We start from the raw sequence: 19,244 nt of genomic DNA, 5'->3' as shown, positions 1-19,244 counted from the left end.
CTTTTTTTTCTGCTACTGCGCACAATGGCCCTTGCGAAAGTGAGACCGTCTACTTTGGGAATTTTTCTACGCTTAGGGTCCACATAAGGAGCTCTTGGATCGGTCACATTTTGTAGTGGGAGATTTGCTCTCTTGCTTAATTTTTGAAATGTCTTTTATTTTACTTTTTTGTTGGATCGTTCACAGTGCATGCTGAAATGTGGGAATTATTGTTGGTGTTTAATAACAGATTTTCAACTCAAAGCAGGAACTGCCCCTTATCTTACCATTGTAAAACCAGGCCTATGTAACCACTTAAGCACAACTTATAATCGAAAGATCTAGTGATTTTCACAATTACTCTGTTAGCCCATTGGACGATAGATTCCCTCAAATTCCAAATAGGGCTTATCGATCTCCGAGAGCACTAAACCAGGATTGTAATTTTTGGGAATATTGATTTCCCATGTTGCAAAAGGTCCTGGAAGAGCATACAAATTGGGATCATCCATATTTCCAATGATTCCGTCTGTTGTCGGCTTGTTTGTTGCAATGTCGTAGATGAAATCAACAGGATATGTCTTGTGGGAAAAAGTGATCTGAGCGTTCTTTTTGTCTACTAGGGTTTCGTCACCCAGATGAGTCAGCGCAGCATGAAGCGTACCATCATCAGTAGTAACATTGGGTAGAAATAAACGGACTCTCGTCAGTCGGATATCGGCCATATTTGGAAATGTGGAATTGGTAGCCTTTGGGTCAGGGGGCGCAATGTTCAGTTGCAGCAGTGCACTGTCTGGAAAATCGAACTTGATACTCCGCACTTCGTCTTCCCCGAGGAAGTATTTGTGCGAAGAAAATGTTCGTCTGGAGCTGGTATAGAGATCCAAATATTCATTGTATGCTTGGAACAATGATTGATGAGCCGCCTCAACAAGAGCGTAGGTGTACTGAGACATATCAATATAGCGAAAGAATTCACCAAGGACGTTCGTTGGGTTCAAAGCCTCGAAATTGTATGCCCGTTGAGCTTTGTACAACCAGCTTTGGATATTCTGTAGCTCTGCTACATATATTCTCTTCATAGCAATGGTCATTGTGGGGCTATCCATCGTCAAAACCGTCTGCCTTTCAACGTTGGCAAGATTTTCGATCACCTTATCCTGGGCCAGGCTCTCCGTGTAGCACTTTACCATCACAGCTAAGCAGCTGTTATATCGGACAACGGCCGCATTTCTCTTGAGTACTACATCTGTAGATTTCACAAATCAGCTAGGAATTCAGAGTCTTGAGAATTCCAGTGTACATACCCACATAATCCTTGAGCATCTTCTTCAACTCCGCCGTCTGATCTTTCAGGATGCTGTTATAGTTCTCCAGCAGTGTAATCAGTTTGTTCGCTGTAATCTGTAATTTTGCTGCTCCTGGGTCAAGAAGATCTATTTTCCCCACCTTGCTGACAATATAACCTTCATAAATGCTATCAAGCCCCTCCGAAATATTTGACACATTTTTCAAAAGCCAACTTCCTTCGTATTCCACACCCATGTCATCTGGTATCTTTGATTGGCTCTCATTTAGTAGGCCAACTCCCTGCAAGACTGCCATGGGCTCGTTCGGCACCATAAAAACTTGGCCAAGAGCCTCGAGCAACTGAGAAAAGGAAACGCCTCTATGGCCTTTAATATCGGATTTGATATAGCCGACTTCCGTCGTTAGATCTCCACTCATCTTTTTCATTGGCTTTGTAAAGCTTTCAATTCGAACTTTTTGGTCTCTCATCTCTTCTTTGGCAAGTTTGATCAAAATCTCGTTGCTGGCCTTAGTTGTGTCGCACGCAGCCTTAGCATTGCTCAGGTACGATTTCCTCTTCTCTTCTTTGTTAGAAGATTCCACGTAATCAGTGTAGTAATCCTCAGCATCCTTGAGAGATTTTAAACTTTCGACAATAATTTCGTCGTAGGCTTCGTACCGTCTCGGAGGGATATCATATCTATCGTACCCATAGTAGTCTTTTCCAGAGTTTAGCTGTGTTAATACTCCATCGACTTCATCCTTGATAGCTTGGAGATCTGAAATAGAAGCTAGCTCTTCACCTTCTTGCGAGCTTGGTATGAATAGGCGGAGCTCAGCCTCTCTATAAGCCGTGATCAATTTCGGCTCATTTTCAGGACTTTTTGGTCTGAGATCCAAAAACAGCAATCTATCTCGTAGGCGCTGCAATAGTATCAAGCATTTGGCTAGATTCTCCTCCCCATCGACGTAGTAGTACAGCTTAGCTTTGTCAAGTAGCATACGACATTGCAGAGGGTGTACGAAGCATATCTTACTGTCCCAGATTGCCTCTGGGTTCAAGATGGACTGAGCTGACCAGGTTCCCTCCTTGCCCGGCTTGCCATCGGTACCTCCCGATGACGCTTTACCGCCGTATCCTCCAACAACTTCCTCGCTTTGTGTGAACGATGCCTGTACGCTATTATCGATCTCCGACAATGCCATCAAAATGTTGATAAGTTCATTTTGGAAGCCTTCCTTATCACTGGCTTCAAGGGCGTCTTGCAGCTTCGCCAGATTTTCGGACAGGTTGATGGCCACTTTCATTTCACTTGTGCTAGAGGCTTCTACCAACTCTTTTGTGATACTCTGGAAATCAGAAGGAAATTTCCTGCTCGGAATAGACAGGTCAGCGTTGGCCTGAATAGCCTTACGGTAGGCTTCACCAACAATACTGCCAAACAGAACTGACACCGTCCCGCCATCCCCGCCATTACCTCCATCAGAGTCAACATCTGATTTCAAACCGTTGTCACGAGTCAGGCCATCTCCCCCTGCGACTAAAAATCGAGACTCGTTAATATCCTTTGTATAGATGATCATTATAATATGTAACTAGAGAGTCTATCATACCTGTTAGCAAAAGAGATTTGACATCTTTATCGCCAATATGTTCCGCAAAAAATTCGAGATTACCGCCTCGGTATCCGTTTATCTCATCCTTGGTTCCATTTGCTCCTGTGAGATCGATGCTCCGTCGAGATTTTCCAATTACTTCAAAATCATGAGTGAAAATCCCACATCGGACGGGATCAACATTGCTCTTGCTCTTGGTTTGCAAGTTATCTCTCAGTGTGAATATCTCCACGTAGAGATCCAGTGGTGCCTCCAAGCCCACCTCAAAATCAAGAGGTGTCTCGGAAACTGACAGAATCAATTTTGGATCTGTTACAGGAAATGCTATTATGTCTGGATTGGGTGGTATAGGCATGATGATGATTCCGCTTGAGATAAATATGAATGACGTTTGAGGGAGCTAGGAATTCAGTTTACTCCACCAGATCTTTACTTATATTCCTTGGTCTTTGCTTAGTGGCGACAAGTAATTGAACGAACGGCCAAGTTTCATTAAGAGATACAACACTCGAGTCAAACAGCTCTGGCATTTCAGCTTACACCAAGTACTCGCAGGAGGTATGGAGAATGGTGCTACTCTCTCAGCTGGTCACTAATCTTGATGGCATACGCCATTGCGTTAAGCTTGTGTTCACTCTCTTTGTCCTTGTTTTCGTCTTGAGTGGCTTCCCCCGCTGTCTTAAATCTAGTGCAGGTGTGACACTGGACAATTTTATCGCCAAATTAATCGAAGATCCGCAGATCCTCACACCCGTGTTCTCATGTGATATCTTACAATTCCAAATTGGAACTTTTGCATAATTTGTGGGTTCTGAACTACTGTCAGAACTGACTCAACCTTTCAGCTGGCCCGAATCTATCGGAAAATCAATGCATCAATGCATCAATTTCTTTGCATGTACTCGTTTATGTAAATGTATCAATTCACATAAATGTACTAGTTCACTTGAATGTGTCTAGACGAATATACGGATGGTTTCATTTCCGACTCACTGGCTTGTCGAACACAAGCTGAATACTATATACAAATGAGATATTCTCTGTTTTGAGTCAAACGCCTAATTTTACACATCCACTAATAACAAATGATATCGATTTGCTTCTGTTGCTATGAGGTAATTTATTTCTTCAATTGGGGTGTTGACACTTATTATTGGAGCTCTGTGTAATTCTGATCACAAATAAAATCAGATATACATGTCAGACAAGGTCGCCGAGCAATGATGTTCACTTGCATCACGGCATTTATTCATCTTTGAGAGGTTATATAGATGATTCCCTCCCTTCATTTCCATGACTACACCATTCTTTATCCTTTCTACATTTAACTACTACTGCCCCATATCTATCGCAAATATAGAGCTCCCCTTCCAAGAGAAATTTCAACAACATGAGTGGCACAATAGTAAAGCCAGAAGAGTTCCATGATGCCCTCAAACAAAATGTCACCGATGGCTGGGATATGATGGTGGCTTATGCTCAGATTCCTCTCAATCGGTCTCTTTCAAAGGCTTGGGACAGAAAGGCGGAGTTTACCAAGCTTACATATAGCTTTCAAGTTATATACGATACTGTTGTGATTGATCAAAATTTTGTCGTCGATCTTGGAGCACCATCATTGCAGTTCGACACTACTTCTGACATGGCCATCGCCATACTCACTATGATGATAAACGGTACAGTCACCACAGACACGACTATTTCTGGGGTAAAGACTCCAGGGACACCAAAAGCTATTCCAAAGGATGTTTATCAACTGCAGGTCACCGTACCAATTGTGGGAATTACTGGTAACCAAGTTTGGGATGTGTGTAGTCCTTTACTAATGTTTCTTTTCTCATTCAGCATGGGACTTATTCTAACATATTTCGCAGCATGATCATGCCATTAAGTTTGAAGGGAAGGGCGACGACCAACCCTGCCATCTCATTTTTCATTTCCGGAATGATCGATCCACATGGGACATACTTGGGCATTGTTCAAGCGTTCTTAACGATGACACTTTTGACAAGCAAATGCAACAATCCTTGAACAGCTTCAAAGACCATTTCAAAAGCAAAGACAACACTCACTGGATCGACTACAAGGTAGCAGAGGTGACCAATAAGCAATATCCCACCGATTCTGACAGCGGGGTACTTTGTCCCAAGTCCTTTACGATGTCGTCCCAGGAAGGATATCTTCTGGTTTTTATCACAACGACTGGAAAAGATGGTACCCAGAATCCTCGATTCAATACCAAAAGTAAAAAAACTATTGCGCCAATAATAAACGACTATGAAGCTAGTATAGTCATTCACCATGACCTTTTCGTGGATTATGTATGCGACCAGATGAAAACAACATTCAAGGGGCAAAAAATAACGATTGCGAAGGAGAGTACATTGACCGGAGCTAAGTTAAGTATGACCATGGATGATACTGCCAGCTGGGATCTTAGTAAGACTCCGGGTCATTTAGATTTCACGTGCAAGCCAAAAATTGAATACAAGAATTTTGATTTGACTCTTGATCTCTTTGACAACAGCAATTTTGAAACGAAGTTCACTTGGACATGGGCACCCGAGCTTGATATTGAGTGGTATGAAGTTGAGGACTCCCAGGGAATAAATACACATCAATGGGGAGTAGTCAAAACTACAAGCGAGCTTAGCACGGCAAGTTTTGGTGCTTCTTTCACATCAATATGGCAAATAATGCTAACGAAGATCTGGTATTAGGATCCGGCATCATTCTTTACTATCGACAAAGAGAAATCCGAATTACAAATGGCATGCAAGATCAGTAGGTCCAATGACAAACCCAAAATGGACTACAAAGCCAAAAGTGTTGGAAATAAGGATGCAGAGTATTACACATGGAAAGGGTCAGACAGTATCCCGAACGAGTTCGATGAAGATAAGGACGACGTTCAATATTTAGTCCCTAGCGACATGGACTTTGTATTTCAAGGTCTCAACTACTTTTCGGCTCAGAATGTGTTTGTTCCAGGAGTTAAATTCATAGAGGCTAAAACTGAAATGATGCCTTATGATGTTGTACTGTTGGGTACTATGCCTGAACAGCCAGACGAACCAACTGGATATCGCACATTGCCTAGACGCATGGTCATGGATGACTACGCAACGGACCCAATACAGGATTTCCTAGAGGATATCTATAGTAATGGATATTTTATGGGAGACTTGATTCATCACATTACTAACAGTGACCCAGAGGGAGTCTGTAAGGTAATTCAAGACAGGGGGTTTGAAAATCTTGATCCCGTCGAAGTTCACCAAGCGCTTCAAAAGTTTTCGATCCCTGGCCCTGATTTTGATGTGAGATATGCAGGAGGTAGCTATCAAGTTCAGGATACTACTAGCACTCCTGTGAAGGAATTGTTTGTTCATTCGCGTTATCGCGATATACTGCGTGCGTATTCAGACTACTTTATGCCATGGGTACGAGCACTAATTTGCTAACGTTTTCGCAGTTGACGACCAAATGGTACTATCTCAACAAACACAATCAGATGGATCATTCACTTTTACCTCTCATGACGGCCAGCGCTCATTTCAGGTATTGTTTAACGTTGATGTTGATTCGGACTCTCCATGTGGTGGTGTAGGTTTCGAAGGCACCTCATGGTCTACAGCAGAACCAGAACAGAAAACCAAATTCAGTGGCCAGCGAGTATTTCCGTGGAAAGATTCACCTTCTCTTCGACAACCTAAAGCCGCACCCATGGTTGATTCAGCCACAGATGCAGAAGCACTTCAGTATCTCTCTGTAGCCATGGATTTAACCGCACCAGATGATGGAGCATCGGTAGATGGCAAAGAGCCGGTAGAATTTGCAGAGCCTATTACCATTTTCTTTGGTGCAGTCAGCACTGCCCTTGCTGTCCTGAATATCCAAAAATGGTTTAGGGAGAGTAAAGGGCAGTTTGTTGATGCATATGCGAGATGTCGAAAAATTGTTCTGCGAAAATCTGGCAACAGCATGGGATACGGTCTAAAGATGCCCAGTGTTGAAGAGATGCAGAAATCTTTTACTAGCAAGTCGGAACCAATTATCAATACACAGATTAACGAGGGGGTTTTCGAGAAGGAAAAAATCATCGAGAATTCTCAGTCGCAAATTCTGGAAGAGATGAAAAAGTCAATCAGTGTTGATTCAAAATTCAAAAGCAAAAAGAAATATGGCACGGCGTTTCAGTTGGATGAGCAAATGGGAATGGCGCTTGTTGAGCAGGTCGTAAATGTTTATGCTGACCAAGTCTTCCAAGGCGATGATTACGAGGAATTTATGGGCACAGTTGTAGATCGACTTCTCACTGTGCACGACAAAGATGCTGCGATTCGAGACGGAAGGTTGATTGCCCAACGAGTCAGCAAGCTGACAAATGACATCAAGAATCTTCAAGCGGAGCAACTAAATCTTCAACAAGAATTGAGGAGTGAAAGGACAAAGGCTCAGGAGGAGCATTGGAGTCAAGAGCAGATTGATAGGATGGAGGCCGATTTCGATGTAAAGGTTCAGAAGAATATTGAGGAACAAACGAAAGTTGATACGGAGCGATTGGAAAAACAAGGGGAAGGGAAAGAGAGCGATAAGAAGGTTAAAGAACTCTTAGAGGAGATGGATAAGAAAATGAAAGAAAAGGAGAAGGCGGAGAAGAAATTTTGGCATGATAAATAGTCTTGGATACTTAGTCACAACTTTCATTTCCTCACTGATAACTTAGTTATTGTATACTTCGTGTGGGAACACGTGAGCAAAAACGTGACGGATCACGTTTTACCCCACCTCCGCCCTTCGCGTGTAAGTGAGATAAACCACATCTAGATATAACGTGGTTTAACACCGGGTCGCCAATATCACCGGGTCGCCATTTCAAAAATATACCAAAACTAAGTCTTTTTTAATATTCATATTTTAATAACCAATCATTATATTTTTTAAAAAAAAGAATATTAAATAATAATAAGAAATCACTTATTGAAAAATCTAGTTTTTATATTAATATTTCTATTATATTTCGAAAAAAGCCAAAATTGTCACGATTTTCGTTACAAAAAATTGTTTTAATAATAACTTTTATATCAATTCAAACTTCCAATAAATAATCAGATTTTTATAATATTTATATAATTAAATCTTACACTTTCAGATTTTATAAAATTATATTCAAGAATAAAGAAAGTGCACGGTTACACACAGACGTTTTTTGTATGTAAAAATCAATGGCGACCCGGTGATATTGGCGACCCGGTGTTAAACCACGTTACATATATGCCAAAAAGCCCCCTCCGTACGCTCTTCACCCCCTTCGTACAAAGAGCGTACGAAGGGGGTGAGCAAGAATAACAATCACAAAACAGCAAGGTCGAACCTAATGAGAAGACGAACAAAATCGTATTAGACTTAGTTCACATACGATTTGTGTGGAAGAACTAGAATACTACATTCCCCATACTATTTTTTCGGATTATATGCTAAGAAGAGATCCCTGATTACAGTTGTGTTTTCTTCAGGATAGATTGATTCTGTATCAATTCTATCTGCGTCCATCATGCTCTCGTACACGCTATACGACATCGAATATTACCCTTCAATATGGTTTTTCCAATTCCTGAATCAGTTCCGTACGAAGTGGACTCTGCAGTTTGGGGAAGACAGTTGAACCCAAGTAGTGCAGAACTCACAGAAACCCAAGTGAATGCTGATATCACTATGTGGATGATCAATTCGCAATATAGACAATATAAGGGACAACATTTGTGGGAAGAATTTCAGGAGTGGTACGAAGGCTGGACGGATGCTACATTCAAAATTGCACATCGCGAAGCTCTCAAACTCATACGAATTCAACTCATTCTGCACGGCTTTCAGGTTCGACAAACAAAAGGGAGCAATAGTTATGCAAAAGTTCTTGTTGAACTTATTTCGAAAGACAAATCAGATGAATGTATAAAAGAGGTTCAAGAAGAGGCAGATCGATTGAAAGAAGAATATACAGACATGTACGAAATCATTGTATCGAAGAAATCGATCAAAATTCAAGCTTCACCTACACCAGATTCTTTTGAGCAATTGCAACAAGATGAGCAACAACGACGAATTCAGAGCTTTTCTCTATTCCCCCAACGAAACAATTTTCTGTCCAGATTCGCACCTTATATATGGTCGGAAAACTGTACCCAGCTTGCACTCATATTGAAGCACCTAAGCAAGGCAAATATATCACCATTGCCTCTCCCTGAACAAAAAAGGATACCATAGTTTCAAGACTCCAATGCCACTGAATAGTGTGAAGGGATGGAACAACTTCGACGTAACTACCAGATGAGTGAAGAGGACTTCCGTCTTCGAATTCCCCTGAAAGTTGAGAGAAATCTTCGGGAAGATGTGAAGGCTATGAGGGAATGGCAACCGGAAGGCTGGGACTGGGATCGAAAATTCAAGCCAACCTTCCTCAAAGAGTACCTTTCTGATGATGTGTACCAGAAAATGTATTCCAGGGATTACATTCGTCGACTCGCTAAAAAGTACAAGCAAAAGGGTAAAGAGAACGCTGACGGGTTGGCACGCTTTACCCGTCAGTACAACCAGATTGCTCAACGTTTGGTCAGAGACAAAGCATCGGCCAAAAGCGATGTGACCGAGACATACTTGAAAAATATCCCCAAGCGAGCAGCTCGAAATTGTATTGCAAATACCAAAGTGGATCTGAAAAAACCTAGTACTATGAACTGAATCAGGTCTACACTTAGATGATGCAGTATACCGAAAACGTGGCTGACGAAAACATGTGACTATGTCACGTGTTTTCCCCACATGCGTAAGTGGGATGTCAGCATCTATAGAATAGCAGAGCCGCTTTATACGAAGGGGTAGACAGAATAATAGGACCCTTTTTACCCCATACGCGTTTTGTGTATACACCCCCTTACGAAGTCTGTCAAAGAAATTCCAAAGTAGGGAGAAGTAAAAAGATTCATTTGCCTTTATTGAATATCAGGAAAATTGGTATTTGTAAGGATATGGTGGTCAATATGGTGGATATGAATAAGGCCCTCTCGAATCGATTGATACAAATGGAACATATGAATCACTTACCAGAATCCATGAGTCGCTATGGACAGAGAAAGACGGAATGGGAACAAGGATTAGAGTTTCCAATAACAGCTAGAGCATCTCTTCACACAAATCTGAATCACATAAAACTCAATCTAATCAAGCAGCACTTTAGAGGGGAGGATTTGGGACAATGGTCGATCAATGCGGATTCCACAAGACTCTTTGAGAGAGCGAGGATCGATACCGAGATAATAATAGGGATAACCATTGGACAGAGCGTTTCAACAAAGAATCGCGATAGTTCGTATGTATGGTGGTGTTTGGAAGGAGAAACCAGGGAGCGATATGAGCGAGTGCAGATTATCACGCAAAACTACAACTGGGAAGAAATTGCAATGGTATAGGAATTTCGCTTTACGCGAAGGTATAAGAAATGGAGCTTCCTGATAATTGATAGCTCTGTTAATGAGAGATTGAGCAGATTGAAAACTATAAAATTGAAAGAGATCAGGAATGTTATCGGCAGAATTGAGGTGATGGAGGATTGTGATAATATTCGGAATGGGTTTATGGTTGTATTTGGAAGGAGAAACCAAGGAGCAATATAGGCGAGTGCAGATTAGCACGCAAAACTACAACTAGGAAGAAATTACAATAATACAGAAGTTTCGCTTTATACGAAGATATAAGAAATGGAGCTTCCTGATAGTTGATAGCTCTGTTAATAAAAGATTAGGCAGATTGAAAACCATAAAATTGAAAGAGATCAGGAACGTCATCGGCAGGATTGAGGTGATGGAGGATTGTGACAATAGTCGGAATGGGTTTATGGCTTTTATTTTGCGTACTGATGTTGATTTCGATTAGAAAATTGAAGAGACTAGCTCTTTCAGTAAGTCTATATAAGACTTACTACTTTCAATACGTAGCTAGCTCTTTAGATGAATACAATTAGACATACAGGACCTACCCAATTCGTGGGTGCTACGTCTTCCGTATCTTTCTCGTACCAACAGATACTTTATATTACAAAAATATTACTTTTGCGCTTGTTTATGATTGAAAATTTGTATGGGGATTTATATTGAAATTCTTTTCGTCGATAATATTAACTTTGCCACCACAGGGTACGCAAATGTCCCGATAAAAAACACTTTCGGAACACTCAGGATAGTTTGGAAATATGCGTTTTGTTCAGAACCCACAACTCATGTTGAGGTCCTAATGAAGGTTTACAGATTTTACAATCAACAGAGAGTCCTCCTTCACGAACTGCTATAAAGGTTTATGTAGATTAATCCATCATATCTATACAGGTGGTGTGCACGGAAAAACGTGATCTTTGGGTCGCGTGACAAGATCATTAGTATTGATAGCTCCTCCTCTTGTGGACTCAAAATGCATGGAATTTACACCCTCTTACTTCGACCCCCTGCGTTGTGTGGTCATTCCAAGTGCGTCCTCGCACCTCGTTGTCGCTATGTAGCGATTCACCTCCAATCACTACGCATAGCTGTTAGGTTGACTATGGTGTATGCGAAGGCTTTTCTTGTGTGATCTTCACCAACTTCTACTCTTTTACAGTGGCTGAGGTGCATTTATCCCTTCTCAAGTGTCTACCCCCACTCGGCAAGCAGATGATCTCATAGAAGCGAGGTGCCAAGAAAAGCCTCGTATCGCAAGCCTTAAGCTTCTTACAGCTGAGGAAGGTCAAATATAGTCAAATTACCATCTCCGTCCGGGAATCTACTCTTCTATATTTGTATTTCTTCTACTCATACCAAAATCATAATTATTTGAGATTCACTTAGCATGCTCGAGATAAAATGATAGAATTGTTGAGAAGCTATCTAAATGGTTGCATCTGCCTTTAGTGGCGGGAAAACAGAAAATTTCTTTTCGTTGCAACAATACATGAGGGCGTATATTAAATGAAAAACAACCAAAATTGAGCGAAAGAAGAACCTAAGCGCACTAAACAGAAAAACGAAAGACATTTCCACCCAGAATCCTGTGAGCCTATTCACTCCGCCACATCGCCTGTCACAATATATTGCTTCTCCTTCTTGAAAGCCGACACTGTCTCGTTGGATAAATTTAGCGTATCAGCTACAATCTGCTTGGGCGTCAAACCAACCCACTGGCCGACCGAAATATCTATCGAACATTAGCATCCCATCAAGTCATAATGACAAGCAGCAAATAGAACTTACCCGAGAAATGGTCCGCTTGCAAAACTTCAATAAATACCACGTCATCATTCCCAGTGTTCTCAACATAATGCGTCATTCCTTTGGGGATATATCCACAATCACCCGCACGATAGTCGAATGTTCTTGCTAATCCTTGGGCTGCATATATACTAATTCTCGCACTGCCAGATATGAAAAAGTTCCATTCATCGCTAGTGGTGTGCCAGTGGATTTCGCGCATAGCTCCAGGATGCAAAGTTACGACTGCGGCAGAAAATTGGGCTGCGAGCGGGAAGGATTTTGGATCGAGAATCTTTATGGTTCCGCCGGGAGTATCGTGCGTCAGAGGGGCTTGGGAGAGATGATAAGAGTAGGAGAATTCTTTAGGTACAAGACCAGCCGAACCGGTGATGTTCTGTTCGGCTATATCGGTGGGGGCTTTTGTGCCGGGGAAAATAAAGAGTTCTCCTGAAGGGATGTCGGACCAGGCGGATTTGGGAAGTTGGAAATTCTTGGAAAGGACTTCAATCTTAGTGGTAATTAGCTCTTGATATCATGGGTTCCACAGGGGTTATCTTACTGGATTATGTGCAAAGACTTCGGAAGCCAAGAAGGTATTGTCTTCGGAGAAACTTCCGTCATCAAAAACCAAGAGAAATTCTACTCCACCTTTCAATCCTTGCAGAGAGTGCGGCACACCTCTGAAATAATGTTCGTCAGTAAAATCACAAGCTGGAATAGCACGCCAAGGAATAACACCCCTCAAGCGAGCATATCATGATTTAGAGCGCGCGGTGGCTTGGATCACTTACGGAGGAAAATACCAAACATCACCCGCACTCAAATCATCAACAAAAGTCTGACCTTCATCATTAACAGCTTGAAGTCTCACACTTCCATTGAAGATATAAGCCCACTCTGCCGCTTTATGCCAATGCAATTCACGGTAAGCGCCCTCTTCCAAACGCATATCTACGCCTGCCATTTCTGTGGCAGCAGGTATATTGTCAATATTTTGCTGTCTCGACCATCCTCCATGATCGAGTCCTAGTTTCGCATGGCTGAGCCCCAAGGGCCATTGTGCATTGCTTACGCTTCCGTGGTCGGTGCCTGGAGGTGCAAGTTTATCGGGGTTAAGAATATCGTATGCTGAAGTTCTTGGGCCTGGGTCGGTACCACCTTTGGAGCCGCGCATTGGTTGAGGGTTCTCAATTTTGCTGAAATCCAGATAGGCACCTACAGTTGCTGGATCTGTTTGTCCTGGTGCAAGTTCATAGTCGACATTGTCGGTATTTTGGTTGATGACAACGTTTGAAGGGTTGTAACCAAGGAGAGGATCTCCAGTTGGTGCTGCCAGAATGCTCTGTTTGAGAAAGAAGGTGGTCAGCAGAATCGCGTGGCCGTTGATGAAATGCATGTTTGGAGGATCTTCGCTGTGAAAGCTGGAAGTGATGTTTTGGGAAAGAAGATTGAGTCTGCTTCAAATAAAGCTGTGCAAAACGATCCGGACACATACCTTTTTATCTCTCAAGCAAACACACCTCCTTCTATTCTAAATCCTCTCGATTATCCCTCCTTCATCGTCATTTCACCGATCCGACGCTGTCTATACGGGCAGAGCACCATTTCAGGCCAAGATACATATTCTAAGGATGGCTGGCAGTTTCTTGGCAATGTTTTTCCAACAACGACGGCGTCACATCAGTGAAGTTTGACCTCGTTTTCGGTCATAGATCGGTGATAGATTGGGAAGATTCGGTATTTTTTGGAAGTATGGGGTGCAATTTCATTTCTTTCATGATGGACACGCGTTTGATGCGGGTGAGGCAAGGTAAAATGGCTAGTATTCCCCAGATTTTCATCCCTGTAAATTGAAACTACATCTAGAACCCATGAATATGCTTAAAGATAGAGTTATAATATGTGAGAATCTGTGATAGCTCTGCGCATAGCCAACATCGCGTTGCATCAATGTTGCGCGACAAACCATTTGACATGTATCCGACCACTTGAAGGAGACGATGAGCTTCGAAAGATCGGCATCAAGTCCGTTATCAGCAGTTCAGACCTTCTTGATTCTAGAGACACTATCGCGAAACACCACCTGACTATTTCAAGCAGTGTCCAACAATCAGCCGGTCATCTACCTGCCGCTTCAGTGCTTAGCAATTCGTGTGACAACTAATCGCACTCGTCATATATCATCGCTTGTTGAGGCACAGTCTTTTAGAATCAATTTTATTAGAATGGTGGTGTGGGAACCGGTAGAATTTAACTTACTAGTCTTCCAGTTATTCGTAATCTCGCCCAGGCTATAAAATAAGCGAATATCAGACAGGGGCATCCAACCAATAATAAAATCCCCCCACCCACGTTGCATTGGAAACCTTTAAGCTTTCTTGGGAAGCCCAATTTTTGGCTGCGACCTGTACATAAGCTTTGGACAAGCCATGCATTGGTAATCGGCCAATGTTGGGGATTAATTAGTGATCATCAACTGCCGTCCAAATTGGACTCAAATCCAGCTGCCTGAAAAGGAAAGTACGGATCGGAAGAATATAGCGGAGCCGATGTATCAATGAAATTGCTGCTCCCTTGAAAATTGCTATCCCATAGACTCTGTTTGTCTTGATCAGTATGTATTCGACGGATTATCAACAGTCACTTACCCAATCGAGACCAGTCGGATCATTCAGAATGTCTCCTATCATACCGATGTTTGATGTAGGAGAGTCACTTGGGCTTTCTTCGAAGTTACTTAGTTGCAAAGCATACGTATTTGAAGCAGAATAAATTGGAAGACGGCTTTCGTGTGTGATAGAAGCGGAAAGAATCTCGCGATGCTCAGCGAATGAGATATTAGAGTTAGGTTCGCTCGTCCTCTCCTTTGCAACCTCGCCCTGGACTTTATTTACGGTAGACCAATGATCAACTTTTCTTAGCATGGCCTTGAGCACCTTCGAAAATTTCATGGTATCTTCCGATGATTTATCAGGATTGTTCCATATTTGGTAAGATTTTGACAAAGCATGCAAAATATCTCTTATAGTCCAGTCGATTGGAAAGTTCCGAAGGCTGGTATCCACAGATTGTTCCTCTGCAGCCATCAATTGCCCAAGATAAAGGCAAAGAAGTGTTGCGGCTAAGAGAAAATCGTAAGTCATTAAAGAAGATGTAACCCATTTAATGCCGTTTAGCGAACAACCCTGAGCTATCTCGTTGGTCATGTAACTTTGATATTGTAGAATCATCATTGAAGAATCGACGCACGCTTTGACAGAGTAAGAGTGTTTTTGCAATGATCCGGCTTCCGAGAGAAATTTACGATGAAGATAGCAACGTGCTTTTAGGTAAGCCATTTCAATTAAGAACCTCCTCACTCTTAACTTGGGAGAACCGCTATCGAGATCATGGATGGATCTGGCTCGGAAAAACTCTGGAATTTCTCCAAGAGCGTCAAAGAGCAATTTTTCAAGCCTCATAACTTCATCATAGTGAATAGGAGTGACAAGATTTGACGCGTCAAATATTTTTCCAAATACTAAAAGAAGACGATGTTTAAAAAGTACGTGGCCTACAGGAGACGATTCGTATTCCAATCTGGCGGGAGGCAGTGCCACCATATCTTCGAAGAGATCTTCGTCTAAGAGGTGACTGGCAGGCTTCGTATCATACATCCCTTCGCTTACCATTCGAGGAAGCCCAATTTGACATGAAATTTGAATATCGAGAACTAGTATTATGCCCCATACGCGACGTTGCATCTCACCGCGAAAAACCGATATGCTGGGATAGTGTGAGGCATCCCGATGCATACCCAATCGCATTCCTGCACGGACAATCATCCCCAAAACCATCCAAGATCCGAAGATTGTGTCCTTAGTTTGAAAGTGCTCACTGAAATAGTAAAGTAAGAGAGTTTCAACAGTGTGCGGACCAGGCTCCGTGTAATTGCTATTCACAAGGCATTGTACCGTTTTCTCGCGATATATCCTAATCCGCTGTTCTGTGTCGCGTATAGCCGATGTTGACAGTGCGGCTATTGGAGCATCTCCTGTTCTCAATTCAAAGTTTGCGGCAAGGCATATTATGGAAAATAACAATCCAATCCAGGAAATGGATTTTGAGTCGGGATTATCCCAAAACTCAGCATACTACAAAAGAATTAAAGAATGAGCTAATTTTTACATAAGAAAGATTCTTACCTCCTTTCTAAAAGTTGGGGCATGATTCATAACTATATATATATATATATTTAGCGTTCAATCCCATCTTCACAAAGTGTTTATCTTACAGCAAGCGTCAATTGTAGTGAAGTAGCGATCGACCAAATTGTTCACCAAAGCTTCCGACGGGAGACAAGCAAGAATAGATTCCCTTGAGGCAGTTCTATTGTCTCCAAGAAGTAGCTCAGGCCCTTTGTAAGTGTTCTTTCCACGCGATGTACCATGTGGCCACTCCTCAGATCCTAATGATTCTTTCAATCCAGCTATCTGTAGCATTGTCAGATACTTCTGGGCTTGTATGAAGATGGAAACATACATTCTCGAGTATCGCCGCCCAATGAGACTCGCCCACGTAACTCTGCCGCTCATCTTGGACAGATATACGTCCAATTGAGTCCACGCTCTCAGACACCGTAGCATCATCAGGCCATGAAAGTTCTCGGGGCTTGATTGTAGAGCTTTGAAAGCCGGGTAAGATATCTGGTTCCGATGGGGCCGTTGTATCTTTGGCTTGATTCATCAACGTCACGACTAGCTCCTCTAGGTGTTGGATTCGGTCTTGAACATCTTTCGGTTTTCCTCTGGTCCTCTGGGCATGAGATATCTTCTCACGTGAATTGTGGATATATGTGCATGATGAAGACAAGTCTCTCTTAGAGCAGTTATTGCAAGGGGAGTTGCGGTCGCATTTTAGTCTAGTTGGGTTAGTGCAAGGTCAATATGGAGTAGATCGGATCTTAATTGCATACTTTCGTGCTCTGCAAAAGGTGCATGATAATTGTGGCTTGAATCTTTGCCGACTTGCTCTGGATGGAATCTTCTTTTCCTGTGAATTACCCCCTGTATTGTCTTTGAGGGGGGATGGTTGAGATACAGTTCCTGGCAGTTCTGAAGCCGTTGGGGGTACAATATCAGCCATGATACTCGAGCAATATTAGCGTGTCGCTGATGATGTACCGGGCAATCTTCAAAATGGAGGAGAATGGAAGATGGTAAACAGATTAATTGGCTGACTGGTTGCCTCGCAGGACAGCGGGTTTCACGTGATGAAGACCAGGGACGGCTGAATGATTCCTGGATATTTGCACGGAGATAAACATCAACCTCCGTTGATCCTCCGCTGACCGTCCGCCGCTTATCACGCCCAAGGCGAAAATTGTTTTTATAATATTGACCTGATCATGATTTACGACGCCGCAAAAGCGAATTCCCAACCAAGATTTCCATACAATACACAAGACCCAGATTCAGAACTTGAGACCCAAATTGACAGGCGACAAGGACGACCACATAGGAAGGAGCACGCAAGATTCTATACAACCAGTACGATTTGAAGTCTTCATATCAGGGTAGAATCTAGACGGCACGCACCTTGATTTTCTCTCCCTGGTGTCCCAAATCTAGCTTACAATATAGCATTAAAAGTCCAGGTCATCCAGGATTACCTTGATATTCCTCATGTCCAGCTATGGAACCTCCTGGTCTCGTCTTAATCGTTTCCACTATCGTTAAGAGAAGCTTAGAAATCGCACTAGGAAATCCGGCACTGGTTTCACAATTATCATGAGCAGAAGGAATGTTGTTGTTCTTCCAAAGTTTGGTAACATACCCTGGTGCTAGAAGTTCTAGATCTGCCAGTGATAGCAGTGGCAATGAAATTGCAGCAGATAGGGCAGGTACGTAAGTGCCAATCCAAACCCAGGATTTTGTTAAAGCTGCTTGTTTGGGATTAGGCGGTTTGCCTCTTCTGGTAACACATGCATATATGTGCTTGAGGATCTCATCATAGATACACATGACACGCATGTGGCAGGAGATTAGGGGAAAAGCTGATGGGTTATCAAATCCTTGGTTGATGAAGGTATACCTGATCAAATCGATGGTCGGGACTCGCGGTATCTTTCAATATCAAATTTTCAGAGTCAGTGATCAAGTTGAGGGTGTGTAGTATCCACCAGAGATTGCGTCAGGCAGCAGGCGGGGTTTCGTCGATCGGAGAACTGATGTAAAAAGCAGATTTGCCCAAAAATCTATGCCGAGGTCATCATTGTCGTGAATAGACCGAGGCACTACATTATACCATGCTCATACTGGTCGACAGCCTTCCTCGACAACTGGCGGATACAACGATCTTCTGCATCCCCAATCACTCTAGTATTGGCAGGTACATCTTCACAGCGACCAGATGACTCGAGTCTTTCTCAAGCTTAGTTGTACCGTCATCCAATCAAGTACGGCCAACACTACTAAGCAAAGCAAAAGTCATTGAGTAGGTGCTTCACGTCCAACTTCTTCTTCAATATTCCCAGCTTAGATACCTACCGCCCGGTACAATGCATGTCATTAAAAGATTATTGATACTTAGAGTAATACCAGTAATCAAATAGTCGCATCCAAAGCTGTTCTGACTAGGCACTATTGTTGATGGAAGTTTAAAACGTCTATTGTGAATTCTATCTGATGTTTGGACGGCCATGTAGGATGAATAGAATGTAGAGAAATGCTGTATTCTGGTATATCAAAATCAACATGTTTGCAGCCAATGTAATTCCCAAACCCTTCAGCGTCTGAAATCCCAGAGATCTTCTCGTATTGGCAATTCCATGGTATTCTTGACCATTTTGAGGCTAGGAAACGATCCCAAAGTCGTTGGCGGATGATTTCGCACCAACTTCTGGTTATAATCTTTACTTCCTCTTCTCAGCAAGTGTGAGGCCCTAGTAATCACTCGTATCGAATTTATCGCCACAGGATCCAGCTGGTGGGACTTTTGAAGCAGCGCAGTCCGTCACATTTTGCTGTTGAATAATCGATCTTTGTATAATCAATAGTCACAGATAAATTTCAACAACTTCTACATGAATGAAGCATTGCG

General features: G+C 42.4%; 6 protein-coding genes across 10 annotated transcripts; 2 read left to right on the top strand and 4 right to left on the bottom strand.

Moving 5' to 3' along the window:
* Window positions 1-172: 172 nt before the first annotated feature.
* Window positions 173-3,306, bottom strand: BCIN_16g03270 (hypothetical protein). The gene is made up of 3 exons (XM_001551859.2): window positions 2,884-3,306; window positions 1,287-2,810; window positions 173-1,228 (listed from the first exon to the last, which is right to left on the bottom strand). Exons 1-3 carry the CDS (start codon window positions 3,239-3,241, stop codon window positions 345-347), a joined length of 2,766 nt encoding a protein of 921 aa, XP_001551909.2. The 5' UTR covers window positions 3,242-3,306; the 3' UTR covers window positions 173-344.
* A 566-nt stretch (window positions 3,307-3,872) lies between these two features.
* BCIN_16g03260 (hypothetical protein) lies at window positions 3,873-7,576 on the top strand. Of its 2 annotated transcripts, XM_024698071.1 has the most exons (4): window positions 3,874-4,693; window positions 4,761-5,543; window positions 5,607-6,116; window positions 6,362-7,576. In XM_024698071.1, the coding sequence occupies exons 1-4, from the start codon at window positions 4,277-4,279 to the stop codon at window positions 6,494-6,496; spliced, it is 1,845 nt and encodes a 614-aa protein (XP_024553887.1). In that variant the 5' UTR covers window positions 3,874-4,276; the 3' UTR covers window positions 6,497-7,576. The 2 variants fall into 2 exon arrangements, with proteins under 2 accessions (XP_024553888.1, XP_024553887.1); XM_024698070.1 differs by having other exon boundaries at window positions 3,873-4,693; window positions 5,607-7,576.
* Window positions 7,577-8,141: 565 nt separating this feature from the next.
* On the top strand, window positions 8,142-9,757 carry BCIN_16g03250 (hypothetical protein). The gene has a single exon (XM_024698069.1). It carries the CDS (start codon window positions 8,488-8,490, stop codon window positions 9,151-9,153), a length of 666 nt encoding a protein of 221 aa, XP_024553886.1. The 5' UTR covers window positions 8,142-8,487; the 3' UTR covers window positions 9,154-9,757.
* A 1,961-nt stretch (window positions 9,758-11,718) lies between these two features.
* BCIN_16g03240 (hypothetical protein) lies at window positions 11,719-13,625 on the bottom strand. Of its 4 annotated transcripts, XM_001551855.2 has the most exons (4): window positions 12,956-13,625; window positions 12,724-12,844; window positions 12,165-12,672; window positions 11,719-12,108 (listed from the first exon to the last, which is right to left on the bottom strand). In XM_001551855.2, the coding sequence occupies exons 1-4, from the start codon at window positions 13,558-13,560 to the stop codon at window positions 11,975-11,977; spliced, it is 1,368 nt and encodes a 455-aa protein (XP_001551905.1). In that variant the 5' UTR covers window positions 13,561-13,625; the 3' UTR covers window positions 11,719-11,974. The 4 variants fall into 4 exon arrangements, with proteins under 4 accessions (XP_001551905.1, XP_024553885.1, XP_024553883.1 ...); XM_024698066.1 differs by having other exon boundaries at window positions 12,724-13,625; XM_024698068.1 differs by having other exon boundaries at window positions 12,165-12,844.
* Window positions 13,626-13,889: 264 nt separating this feature from the next.
* On the bottom strand, window positions 13,890-17,338 carry BCIN_16g03230 (hypothetical protein). The gene is made up of 7 exons (XM_024698065.1): window positions 17,119-17,338; window positions 16,686-17,064; window positions 16,438-16,636; window positions 16,349-16,380; window positions 14,813-16,297; window positions 14,424-14,762; window positions 13,890-14,366 (listed from the first exon to the last, which is right to left on the bottom strand). Exons 1-6 carry the CDS (start codon window positions 17,286-17,288, stop codon window positions 14,637-14,639), a joined length of 2,391 nt encoding a protein of 796 aa, XP_024553882.1. The 5' UTR covers window positions 17,289-17,338; the 3' UTR covers window positions 13,890-14,366; window positions 14,424-14,636.
* A 188-nt stretch (window positions 17,339-17,526) lies between these two features.
* On the bottom strand, window positions 17,527-18,931 carry BCIN_16g03220 (hypothetical protein). Its single transcript, XM_024698064.1, has one exon. The coding sequence runs from the start codon at window positions 18,173-18,175 to the stop codon at window positions 17,801-17,803; it is 375 nt and encodes a 124-aa protein (XP_024553881.1). The 5' UTR covers window positions 18,176-18,931; the 3' UTR covers window positions 17,527-17,800.
* Between the last annotated feature and the right edge of the window lie 313 nt (window positions 18,932-19,244).

Source organism: Botrytis cinerea, chromosome 16 (assembly GCF_000143535.2).
Source record: "Botrytis cinerea B05.10 chromosome 16, complete sequence".
NCBI classification, from domain to species: domain Eukaryota; kingdom Fungi; phylum Ascomycota; class Leotiomycetes; order Helotiales; family Sclerotiniaceae; genus Botrytis; species Botrytis cinerea.
The sequence above is the reverse complement of the archived record's forward strand: the minus strand, read 5'-3'. Positions and strand labels throughout refer to the sequence as shown.

What these genes read in the sequence shown, in the direction of transcription:
- BCIN_16g03270 (XM_001551859.2), bottom strand. Translation starts at nt 3,241, where the DNA reads ATGCCTATACCACCCAATCCAGACATAATAGCATTTCCTGTAACAGAT. An exon ending in CAAATCTCTTTTGCTAACAG is followed by an intron (nt 2,811 to 2,883) that starts GTATGATAGACT and finishes CTCGATTTTTAG; the next exon opens with TCGCAGGGGGAGATGGCCTG. An exon ending in GATGCTCAAGGATTATGTGG is followed by an intron (nt 1,229 to 1,286) that starts GTATGTACACTG and finishes TGAAATCTACAG; the next exon opens with ATGTAGTACTCAAGAGAAAT.
- BCIN_16g03260 (XM_024698070.1), top strand. Translation starts at nt 4,277, where the DNA reads ATGAGTGGCACAATAGTAAAGCCAGAAGAGTTCCATGATGCCCTCAAA. An exon ending in CTGGTAACCAAGTTTGGGAT is followed by an intron (nt 4,694 to 4,760) that starts GTGTGTAGTCCT and finishes CATATTTCGCAG; the next exon opens with CATGATCATGCCATTAAGTT. An exon ending in CTACAAGCGAGCTTAGCACG is followed by an intron (nt 5,544 to 5,606) that starts GCAAGTTTTGGT and finishes ATCTGGTATTAG; the next exon opens with GATCCGGCATCATTCTTTAC.
- BCIN_16g03250 (XM_024698069.1), top strand. Translation starts at nt 8,488, where the DNA reads ATGGTTTTTCCAATTCCTGAATCAGTTCCGTACGAAGTGGACTCTGCA.
- BCIN_16g03240 (XM_001551855.2), bottom strand. Translation starts at nt 13,560, where the DNA reads ATGCATTTCATCAACGGCCACGCGATTCTGCTGACCACCTTCTTTCTC. An exon ending in GATGTTTGGTATTTTCCTCC is followed by an intron (nt 12,845 to 12,955) that starts GTAAGTGATCCA and finishes ACATTATTTCAG; the next exon opens with AGGTGTGCCGCACTCTCTGC. An exon ending in GCAAGCGGACCATTTCTCGG is followed by an intron (nt 12,109 to 12,164) that starts GTAAGTTCTATT and finishes AATGTTCGATAG; the next exon opens with ATATTTCGGTCGGCCAGTGG.
- BCIN_16g03230 (XM_024698065.1), bottom strand. Translation starts at nt 17,288, where the DNA reads ATGGCTGATATTGTACCCCCAACGGCTTCAGAACTGCCAGGAACTGTA. An exon ending in ACCTTTTGCAGAGCACGAAA is followed by an intron (nt 17,065 to 17,118) that starts GTATGCAATTAA and finishes TAACCCAACTAG; the next exon opens with ACTAAAATGCGACCGCAACT. An exon ending in ATCCGACTGGTCTCGATTGG is followed by an intron (nt 14,763 to 14,812) that starts GTAAGTGACTGT and finishes CAAGACAAACAG; the next exon opens with AGTCTATGGGATAGCAATTT.
- BCIN_16g03220 (XM_024698064.1), bottom strand. Translation starts at nt 18,175, where the DNA reads ATGCGTGTCATGTGTATCTATGATGAGATCCTCAAGCACATATATGCA.